Source organism: Myotis davidii, unplaced genomic scaffold (genome assembly GCF_000327345.1).
Source record: "Myotis davidii unplaced genomic scaffold, ASM32734v1 scaffold2763, whole genome shotgun sequence".
Taxonomy (NCBI): Eukaryota; Metazoa; Chordata; class Mammalia; order Chiroptera; family Vespertilionidae; genus Myotis; species Myotis davidii.
Genome location: NW_006294397.1, coordinates 139839 through 150937, shown reverse-complemented (window position 1 = coordinate 150937; position 11099 = coordinate 139839). Strand labels below are relative to the sequence as shown.

General features: G+C 55.3%; 1 protein-coding gene across 1 annotated transcript; it reads right to left on the bottom strand.

Moving 5' to 3' along the window:
• Nucleotides 1–1206: 1206 nt before the first annotated feature.
• Nucleotides 1207–11093, bottom strand: HEYL (hes-related family bHLH transcription factor with YRPW motif-like). The gene is made up of 4 exons (XM_006768470.2): nt 10840–11093; nt 9256–9339; nt 7908–7989; nt 1207–4116 (listed from the first exon to the last, which is right to left on the bottom strand). Exons 1-4 carry the CDS (start codon nt 11053–11055, stop codon nt 3461–3463), a joined length of 1038 nt encoding a protein of 345 aa, XP_006768533.1. The 5' UTR covers nt 11056–11093; the 3' UTR covers nt 1207–3460.
• Between the last annotated feature and the right edge of the window lie 6 nt (nt 11094–11099).

Here is an 11099-nt window from a genome sequence, read left to right as displayed (position 1 = left end):
ATCCCACCCCCTTGTCCCCCTCAGCCTTCTCAACAGACCTCTCTCTCCACTCTCCCTCACCAAACTCACTCAGACAGCGGGGACATGCCCTCAGGGTGACAGTGTCCCTGTCACCTCGGGCTGGGCCATGCCTGGACTGGAATGGAGCAGGCTCTGCCAATGTTTGTTGCATCTGTTGCTAATCAAATCCATCAGAGCTAGCCGGGCCCAGGGTGGGGAGAGCAGGGACACCTCCTGCCTCAGCTGCCGTGTGCCCCCAGGGCCAGCACACTCACACTCTTCTCTGGCCAGAGCTTCCTCCCCATTGGCCAGAACGGCCAGTGCCCCGGCCCTGGCTCCCACTTCACTCTCCAGCTCCTCCCAAAGTTGACCAGTGGGTAGTTCACCTCCATGGGGCCTGTACCATCCAGCAGTTCGAGTCCGGAAGATTCCTCACCTCCCCAGTTCATTCATTCAACAAATGTTTATAGAACATCGACTGAGCTTGGTGCGGGTTGCAGGGTAGAGCACACACTAGGCGTGGTCCCGGCCTCACGGAGCGTACATGCTGGTGGGGGAGACGGTCAGCCAACAAGCACACGCGTTCGTGGTGTGCAATGGCAAGTCCCTTATAAAGGGAAAGCATGGGGGACTTGGAGACAGGCTCACTATTCCAGCAGATAGTCAGGGAAGGCCTCTCTGGAGGCGACTTTTAAGCCAAGGCCTGAGGCTATGCAGAGCTCAGCCAAGCCAAGGGTGGGGAAGGGCATCCTGGGCCAGGGAACTGCATATGCAAAGTCCGGGAGTGGGGAGCGTGGCTGGGAGGTTGAGGAGATGAAGGTGGGCCGGGGTAGCAGGAGCACAGGGAACCAGACAGGGCTTGGCAAGAAATGAGGAAGTGAAGTTGAGACCAGAAGAGGAAAAGCTCGGATTTTATCTTTGGAATGAGAGGGTAACAGAGCAAGGGTTTTAAACCAGAATCAGTATGTTACAATTCGCATGTTTAAAGCTCTCTCTGGTCTCTGCTAAGAGGTGATTGACAGGCAGAGGGGGTGAGGACCTACGCGGGGCAGGATCGGGGGGCAGGTGACGAGCTCTCCGGGCCTTTGCACAGGGGCTCCCTGCTTCCCTCCGCTGTGGGAACGCTCAGGGGGTGTCTGTAGGTTCGGAGTCGGGGATGGACTCCAGGGGTGCTTAAGAAGTAGGGTCACTCAAACGTTTCCAGAATTTCAGAAGAATTTTTTTTAAAAAAACTTTATTGGATGTGTGCAACACCCCCAGCAGTGGGGTGGGAGTCGGGGGCACCAGAAAGGCTTGGGAATATGAACGAAAGGTACAAATCCTCAACCACAGAAACAATTATATCCAGTCACCTCCCCCACCCCACCCCACCCCGACCTCGTGGGGAGAGTGACCCGAGGCCGACAAAGATGCTGAGTTCTGGGCCCTTCCCACCTCCTTCAATGGTGTCAACAGGTTGCTTTGGAGTTGGTGCTGGAAACACGGGAATGGGGTTCCCACTGCCCACAGAGAGTACACAACGCTGGGGCTAGGAAGTCGCCAAACTACAGGGCGGACCTGGTATCCTGGGAGTAGTGAGCCTCCACCTGGGATAGCCACAGAGAGGGAGGAGGGGGAGGAAGGGGAGAGGGAGGAAGGAGGGGAGGAGGAGGAAGAGGAGTTCTTCCTGCCTTTTGTGAGAAAGTGGAGCTGGTCTTGCCCTCTGTCACCTTCCCCTTCCCCCGTCCCAATCCGGGGAGCCTGCTGAAGCCCCGCCCTCTGTGGCTCCCTCGGGCACTCCAGGCAGTGGCCCCTCCTCCAAAGGACCCCTGTGCTCAGGGCCGCACATCTCGATGGTGCTGGACAGCAATCTGATGAAAGAATTACTTGAGCTCTTACGGCCTCCTGAGGAGCCTGTCTTTTCAAAAGAGCTCTCTGGGTCATTTACATGATCTCTGCCCTCTGGCCCACTTCCCTGAAAAGGCCCTTTTTCGCTGGGGTTTCTGAAAACTCTACTTTTTGAGGCCAGGCAGTCTCCTTCGTTTGGCCTCTGGGGAGGGCAGTTCCATCGACGGGTGGGGTGCGAGAATCTTCCCAGCGGTGACATCTGACGTGTTTAATAACCAGTGAGCAACACGCATCAACACTGCCCCGGGAGGGCTCCCTGACCTTAGGTCTGCTGGGCGCTAACCAGCCCAGGGGTGCTGGGGGCAAAGCCATGCGGTGGGGGCCCCCCAGGGCCACTCAGGGGAAGCAGGGAGTGGCCGTGGAGCACAGGTGTGCTTCTACACCTTAACAACAGGTCTGGCGACACTGGTCCCGTTGAATGTCAGTCCTGGGTCCGCCCCAACCTTGTCCAGCCTCTGCCCTCCCACGGGGAAGGGTGGCTGGGCCGTCTGTTCCCTCTGAGAGGACACGTGCCCTGGGTTGGAGCTGGGTCAGGAAACGGCCTGTGAGCAGAGCCAGCTGTGTGGAATCCCGGGTGAACAGGATCTCAGGCCCTCGACCCACCGGGTGACCTTGCAGGGCCAGGCCGCCTCTGCCTGCCCTTCCCCTGGGCCTCCTCGCAGCTATTTTCGTCCAGCCTAGAGCCTTGGCTGTCCCAGCAGTCTGGGCTCCGTGAGCCGGATGCAAACCAGGCAGCACGAACGTCTGGTTCTGAATCCCAAGAGGATTCCTCTCCGGGCGCCATCACGTGGGAACAGGGCTGTTCACACCGTGCGCCCAGCAGGGACCACACGCCTGGAGGATGGTGACAGCGCAGGGCAGAGAGCTGGGTCTGAGCGCGCTGTCCCAGGCCTGGTGGTCAGGGTCATGGAGCCGCACTGCCGCCAGGAAACCTCCCAGCTGTGTGCGGGGAACTGCTGGTCAGCTGGCGGGAGGTTGTCTGCAGCTGCAAGAGGGCAGCAGAAGGCCCTGCGGGGCTCCTGACCGTGGCTGCGGTGGACAGCAGGCCGTGGCCGCGGTGGACAGCAGCTCTGTCCTGTGGTTGGCTGTGCTGGGTGGGCAGGAGACAGGTGGGCAGGGCAGACACTGGGTTCCAGCCCCTGGGGCCTGGGCAGGCTGCAGCCAGTCAGTCACTGCTCCTGGTTGGGGTCTGATCTCTCTTGGGAAGCAGCCAGCCTCAGTCCACTGTGCTTTTTAGGTCAAAGCTCTGTTCCCAGAGCCGAGATTCATGCCTGCTGCCCCTGTGTCCCGGGGCAGGAGAGGGGTCTGGGCGCAGCTCTTACTAGTAGGTCTTCCGGAACTCATCTGTCCAGGTCAGAAGTGAGAGCAAGCCCCTGAGATGAGAAGAGCTGCAGGAGAGCCGGTGGGAAAGCTGGGAGGAGCCGATAGGAGGGGATAAGGACCCAGGGAGCAGGGGCCTCTGGTGGGTGAAGACGCCCCGGCACTCATGAGCCAGTCCAGGGGGCAGGGCTGAAAAGGCAGAGCCACTTTCAGCTCCTGGAAAAGAATTCTCCTCACTCAGGGGGAGGGCAGCTTAGAAAGCCCCCACCTCCGTGATCTCGGGGGCCCAGGAGTGGCAGAGCACAGCCCCCGCGGGGGAAGAGGGCCTGGGGGCCGGGACACTGGCATAAGCAGGGGACCTCCTGACAGCAGGGGCCGTGGGGGGAGAAGACGGCAGGAGGGGTGCCATGTGGCTGCTCCTGGCTGCCCTGCCGCTGGGGGCCATGGGCAGGGGGACAGCTGGCCTCTCCAGAGGGCGGACCCTCCGGGCAGAAGGTGCCCCTCGACTGGGCAGCACATTCCTCCGGGCTGGCAGGAGGGTGCCAGCGGCTCTGCGCACCGGAGCGGTTCGGAGAGCTGGGGCGGGGTAAGTGAGAGAGGAGGCGCTGGGGAGGAGGGCGCCGGGCACTCTTCCTAGGATGGCAAGCTGGCTGTTGGGGGCCGACAGCCCTGGACAGCTGTGGAAGAAGGACCAGGGCCAGGCAGGGAAGGCCAGGGGGCTGGCAGGGGTGGGGGAAGGCTCCATCTCGGCCGCGTAGCTGTTGAGGTGGGAGAGAAGGCGAATCCGCACGGGGTCCGCACGGCTGCTGGGTCCTTCCAGGACCCCCAGGTACCTGACGACCTCGGTGAGGCACTCCCGGAAACCGATGCTCCGGAAGTCAACGGCCAGGGTCCGGGCGTCGAAGAATCCTGCAAAGTGAGGCGTGATGAGGGCATGCCCAGAGGGAACACACCAGGAGCCAGGGGTCAGCGGCCCGAGTTCTGGACCCTCCTTCCCCACTGGCTGCCTGTGTGACCCTGGGCCCCTCACCTCTCTAAGCCCCGGTCTCTGCACCTGTAAAGTGGGAAACATCCCTACTGGGGGCGAGGGGCTGGGTTGTGAGCATCAGATGAGTTCACTAAACTATGAAGCATTACAAAATGTAAAGTATTGTTTCAGCACAGTTTGTGATTAATAATACGAAGAAGAAACTGGGACCAAGAAAGTAGAGACTCGCAGGGGTGAAAGGGCTGTGCGCGTGGAGAGCAGGCCAGCCCCGCCTGCTGATGTGGGCAGGCGCTGGGAGACCCCTTGGAGAAGGCCGTAAGTACAGTGTGGCAGGAAGCCAGAGGCCTTTGGAGGCCACTTCAGAAGCTGCCTGACCACGGACAAGTCTCTTAATCTCTCTATGCCTCAATTTCCTGAGCTGTAAAATGGGCATGTAACAGCACCTGATGCACTGACTTGTGAGGGTAAAATGAAATGAAATGGTGCACAGCCCGGCCAGCGTGGCTCAGTGGTTGAGCATCGGCCTACGAACCAGGTCAGGTTTGATTCCGGTCAGGGCACATGCCCAGGTTGCGGGCTTCATCCCCACTGTGAGGCATGCAGGAGGCAGTTGATCAAAGATTCTCTCTCATCACTGATGTTTCGATCTCTCTCTCCCTCTCCCTTCCTCTCTGAAATCAATAAAAATAAAAAAATAATGAAAAAGGCCCTAACTGGTTTGGCTCAGTGGATAGAGCGTCGGCCTGCGGACTGAAGGGTCCCAGGTTCGATTCCCATCAAGGGCATGTACCTTGGTTGCGAGCACATCCCCACTGGAGGGTGTGCAGGAGGCAGCTGATCAATGTCTCTCACTGATGTTTCTAGCTCTCTATCCCTCTCCCTTCCTCTCTGTAAAAAATCAATAAAAATATATTTTACAAAAATAATGAAAAAGAAATGGTGCACAGGAATGCTCAGCAAGGTAAACGCTAGCCACCATGTACAGGCTGCTTGCCAACCAGCCCCAAGGCCGTCTGGAAAGTGACTCTGCTTGGCCCTCAGCAGCTGCCCTCAGGCTGGGCACCCTGTCTTGGCTGATTTCACTGAGGAATGGTCAGATGGACTGCCCACTGCCTCTCCACACCTGCCCTTCTCTCCACACCGCCTTCTGGGCAGACTCAGAACAGCCCCCGTGAGCAATGGCCTCAGGGCTATAGCAGCAAACATCTGGACCCAGGTTCACAGCGAGGGCCCCGCAGAGGGGCAGCTGGGCAGGAGCGATGTTTGCAGTCAGGTCTCCTCGGAAGTGAGTGCACCGGTTCTGCTGTATACTTAGCTGTGGTGACCCTGAGTAGTCCCTTCGCCTTCTGTGTTCACTGTGTGTTTGTTTTTAATGTTTTTTAAATTGATTTTTAGAGAGAGGAAAGGAAAGAGAGAGAGGAAGGGAGGGAGAGAGAAAGAGATATATAAAAACACAGATGAGAGAGAAATATGGATCACCTGCCTCCTGCATGCTCCTACTGGGGATCGAGCCTGAAACCCGGGCATGTGCCCAGATTGGGAATCAAACCAGTGACCTCCTGGTGCATGGGTTGACTCTCAATCACTGAGCCACACCGGCCGCGCTTCACTGTTCTTTCTACTAGCGTTTGCTGAGTTCTTACTTAGCATTTAATTTGCATTTTTTAAAAAATATATTTTATTGATTTTTTACAGAGAGAAAGGGAGAGAGATAGAGAGCCAGAAACATCGATGAAAGAGAAACATCGATCAGCTGCCTCCTGCACATCCCCCGCCGGAGATGCGCACGCAACCCAGGCACATGTCCTTGACCGGAATCGAATCCGGGACCCCTCAGTCCGCAGGCCGACGCTCTATCCACTGAGCCAAACCGGTTTCGGCTAATTTGCATTTTTAAGTTAATTTTCATAAAACCCCCTTTTTTAACAATTGATTTTAAGTAGAGGGAGAGAGGGGAGAGAAAGAGAGAAGAAAAAGGGCATAAAAACCCTTTTATTGCCCTAGCTGGTTTGGCTCACTGGATAGAGCGTCGGCCTGGGGACTGAAGGGTCCCAGGTTCGATTCCAGTCAAGGGCATGTACCTTGGTTGTGGGCACATCCCCAGTGGGGGGTGGGGGGGGTGCAGGAGGCAGCTGATCGATGCTTCTCTCTCATCGATGTTTCTGACTCTCTATCCTTCTCCCTTCCTCTCTGTGAAAAATCAATAAAGTATATTTAAAAAACAAAAACAAAACCCTTTTATTCTCATTTTAGAGATGAGGAAACTGAGGAATAGAGAAGTTAAATCATTTATCCAAGGACACAAAGCTAGTAACAGTAGAGCCAGGATTCAAATCCAAAGCCAACGCTCCCCACCACAATTTTGTCTGCCCATTAGGCCTTAGCCAGAAGATGGGGGTGACTGCAGCCCCACCCACGAGGTTTCTGTGAGAACCAAGTGAGATAACATTAGTGAAAGCATCTGAAACGATAAAATGCTGCCCCAGATTAGTCACTATTTGTCTTTAGTTGGAGAACCACAAATGCAGCTTGAACTCTCTCCCCACTGGCTGATCAGTGACACAAGTTTCCACTGTTGGCCGTGCTTTCCTGTGGCAGTCCTCCGAGTGACCACCTGCATCGGGGTCATCGGCTCTGCTTCCTAATCTTGCAAATTCCCGAACTCCAGTCCAGACCCACTGCCTCAGAATCTCTGGGGTGTGGCCCACGACCCTGCCTGCCCCCAGATGACACTGCCCCCCACTGAGAGGACTGGTTGGGCCACTTAAAACGCAACCAGCCCCTCCACAGGGAGTAAGCTAAGGTTTTAGGGCTTAGGTCTTTGTGGCCAGGTCTGTGGAGCTTTCAAGGCTTCCCAACTGTGAAGTCATAAAAATACCCAGAGAGGCTCCAGGTAAACAAAATTTCTGTTTGTCCAGAAGTCTTTTTTTTTTTATAAATAATTTTTAAAATATATTTTATCGATTTTGTACAGAGAGGAAGGGAGAGGGATAGAGAGTTAGAAACATTGGTGAGAGAGAAACATCAATCAGCTGCCTCCTGCACACCCCCTACTGGGGATGTGCCTGCAACCAAGGTACATGCCCTTGACCGGAATCGAACCTGGGACCCTTCAGTCCACAGGCCGACACTCTATCCACTGAGCCAAACCGGTTAGGCTGTCCAGAAGTCTTTTTAAAGCTACAGGCCCATGACTGTGTTGTAACAGACTAGTTCAGAATAACAGAAGGAGGTACACGCATGTTCTGCTACGATCCTGAGACTGAACTTCAGCGGTGAACATGACGTATGAGCCAGCACTGCCGAGGACGCAGCAGCCCAGGGAGCTAGACCAGTGGGCGGCACACCGGTGAACCATCAGTGGCTGAAAATCTCTGGCTGGTTGCTCCCACTGGGCCCCAGGGAGAAGGAGCTGGCTCAGGCTGACGCTTAACGAGGCCCGGGGGGTGGGTCAGTAGGAACAGTCTGTTGGAGGAGTGGAGCTGAGGAAAGCGCTGGGACAAATGGAGACACTGAGAGTGGAGAGGGAGGTGCCAGAAAAAGAAGAGAGACAAGCTTTGCAAATGTTCCACCTGGATCTGCTTCGGCTTCTCCATGGACCGTGAGCTCCAGGAGGGCAGGGGTCACATCTACTTTGCTCATTGGTGTATCCCCAGGGCCCAACCCCGAGACACTGGCTGTAAATGATCCCGGAGGAGCAGCGCATCAGTACCTGTCCCACCAGTCGCGTGGAGCATTTTCAAGTGATCCACCGTCATCTGTAGGACCTCCGCTTTCTCCAGCTTGGAGGAGCCCTGTGTGTACAGACACAGAGGAGTGTTTCCCTTCCTCTCTCTAAAAATCAGTTTTAAAAAACATCTAGCGCTCAGCTCCCCTGCACAGAGTCATCGGCACCCGCTGCGTCCGTTTCCCCATCTTCCTCCCACTCCATCACTGCCTGCGATTGGGCCTCTGCTTTGGCCGAGGGCTTCGAATCTAATCGATTCTCTTCAGTTCTGTTAGTGCACTTGCCCACTGCTTTCTGAAACCTCTGCCCCCTTGACTTCCACGGCACCCCTTTTCCCTGGTTCTCCTTTCACCAGGCCTCTTGCTCTGCCTGTCCCTGAAAACCGTGGTGTCCCCAGTGGGGGTTGGCTCACTGTTCTCACTCTGCACACTCTCCGCAGAGGATCTCGTCTACCTGCCTGGCTCCATACACCAGCACCAGAATGCCGCTCCTGAACCCCACCCCCCTCCTCCGCCTGCTCTCTGGGGACCCACGTTCCTACTCACCCCACCCAAGGGCTAGCTTATCATCTTACCCCCAAGAGTACTCCTCCTCTGTTCTCCCTCGGGAAATGTTCTGTAAGCCTCCAGCATCACCTGGTCTCCCAGGCGAAACCTGAGGGTCAGACTCCGCATGGGAGTGCCTTGAGGGCAGGTAGCAGGTCTAGCTCATAACTGGGCTTGTGAAGGTTTTAGCGAACGCCAGTGGGATGACTGACTTGTTCTCACCAGCAGAAGAGAAAACACATGGCCCATGACCGGCCTCGGAGCACAGGTGAGAGTCTTTGAGGCTGCCTGATTAACGCAGCTTGTCTGACTCCCACTGCCATCCTCCACCCCGACATGTTCAATGTCAGAGTGCTCCCTCCCTGAGCAGCCTGTTTCGCTCTCAAACAGCTTCGGAAATGTCAGTAGTGTAGAGGGTTAGGGCACTTTAGAATCACAGAGTTCCATGTTCTAGTTCTGCTCTGCTATTTACTAGCTATGTGACCTGGTGTAGGTTACTTCACCTCTCTGTGCTTGTTTCCTTAACTGTGCAATGGGCATAATAATCCCTACTCTTCAGGATCATTTTGAGGATTCAATTCAATGGGATGTTGGACATAAAGCCATAACACCTGAGCTACCTCTGTAAGTATATATTTCCATTCCCCTTATCTCTGGCCAGTGACAGATATCAGCAAATGACATCACAGAACTGCAGGCAGCTGTTAACAACAAGGGATGCCCTGGTACAGGAACCTTCTCTGCCACTCACACAGATTGCCTACAGCACAATCCGCAGCGTCACATACCTGCTTCTCAAAGGCGGTGGGGACCAAGCGCCGCAGTTCAGAAAGGCTGCTGTTGATGCGGTCTCGACGCCGCTTCTCTATGATCTGAAAAACAACGACGAGAGTTTACACGCAGGCACGTCACAGTCAGATCAACATGCCTTGATGGACATTCACTCATATTTTCCTGCACAATACTTTTGTGGGGGAGATAAATCTATTCTTACTTTATGGAGAGGGAAACTGAGGCTCAGAGAGGGGCAGTGACTTGTTTAAGGTCACAGCAAGGAATGCAAAGTTGGGAGAACTCAGCTCTCTTGTCTTGATCTGAAGGGGGATATGCTAAAGGATTAGCCACTGGTATAGCACCAACCAATCAGAACAGGGACACTAGACCCCTGCTGGGCCAGGAGGCCTGAGGAATCTTGGGCATTGCCTTTCTTCTCCAGCTGTGGTTTTCATTCACCCCATGTCAGTCTCATCTCACAATAGTGGCTGCAGAGTACTGATGGCAGGGCAGAAATTATGACCCCCATTTTATAAATCAAGAAAATGAGGGCTGGCCCTAGCTGGTTTGGCTCAGTGGGAGGAGTGTCGGCCTGAGGACTGAAGGGTCCCAGTTCAATTCTGGCCAAGGGCACGTCCCTGGGTTGCAGGCTCGATCCCTGGCCCTGGCCAGGGCACGTGTGGGAGGCAACCAATTGATATGTTTCTCTCACACTGATGTTTCTCTCTCTGTCTCTCCCCCTCCCTTCCACTCTTTTTGGAAATCAATGGAAAACTATCCTCAGATGAGGATTAACAACAACAACGAAAGAAAATGAGGGCTGGATGGAAGTGGTTTGTGTGAGGTTGCCTGGTTAGTGGGTGGCAGGGCTGGTGCCCAGTGCAGATGCACAGCTGCATCTTGCGGGGAAAAGTGGGGCTGGGATAAGATGGCCCACAGCAATCAGGGGCATCGCCTTATTTTGTCCCCCGCACTTACCCCCTCAGCACACAGAGAAAAAATGAAAGTTCTGGGTTCAGAGAGAAGAAGAGTAAGGCTGGGATGGATAATATTGGCTAATTGTGTATCATGTATTGCTCTGAGTGTGTCACATTAATTCCCTTAATCTTCAAAACAACACTTGGAGCCCTAGCTGGTTTGGCTCAGTGGATAGAGCATTGGCCCTCGGACTGAAGGGTCCTGGGTTCGATTCCGGTCAAGGGCATGTATCTTGGTTGCAGGCTCAATCCCAGGCTCTGGTCAGGGCATGTGAGGGAGGCAAACAATCGATGTCTCCCTCTCACATCCATGTTTCTCACTCTTGGTCTCTTTCCCCTCCCTTCCATTCTCTCTAAAAAATTCAATAGAAAAATATCCTCGGGTGAGAATTAACAACAAAAATCCCCAACACTTTAGGGTAGGTGCGGCTATTATGTCAGGTACACAGTTGATGAAGTGAGGCACAGAGAGGTGAGGTGTCCTGCCCAAGGTCACCCGCTAGCCACTTGCAGAGCCAGGACTTGAACCCAGGCCGTCTAGCTCGGGGTGATGTTCCTGACCAGGTCTCTAGAGGCTAGGCCCCTGGGGACCCAGCGTAAACCTCTAGCCCAGACACTCACCCCTCTGCGTTTCTTCCGGGCTTGCATCTGCGAAGGGCTGGGGGTGGACAGCGGCCTGGCCATCTGGCTGGAGAGGAAGAGAAAGGCACATTTTTCAGAGCTGGAGGACCATCTCCCTGGCCTGGGGTGACCTCGTGGGCGAGCACAGCCCCCTGCTGGGAGTCTGTGGTCTCCCAAGCTGGGAGGAAGCAGGGGCAGGCGTGGGAGGGGACGCATTCTCTCCCTTCTCCCCGGGGCCCATTCCTCCTGGGTCAAGTCCT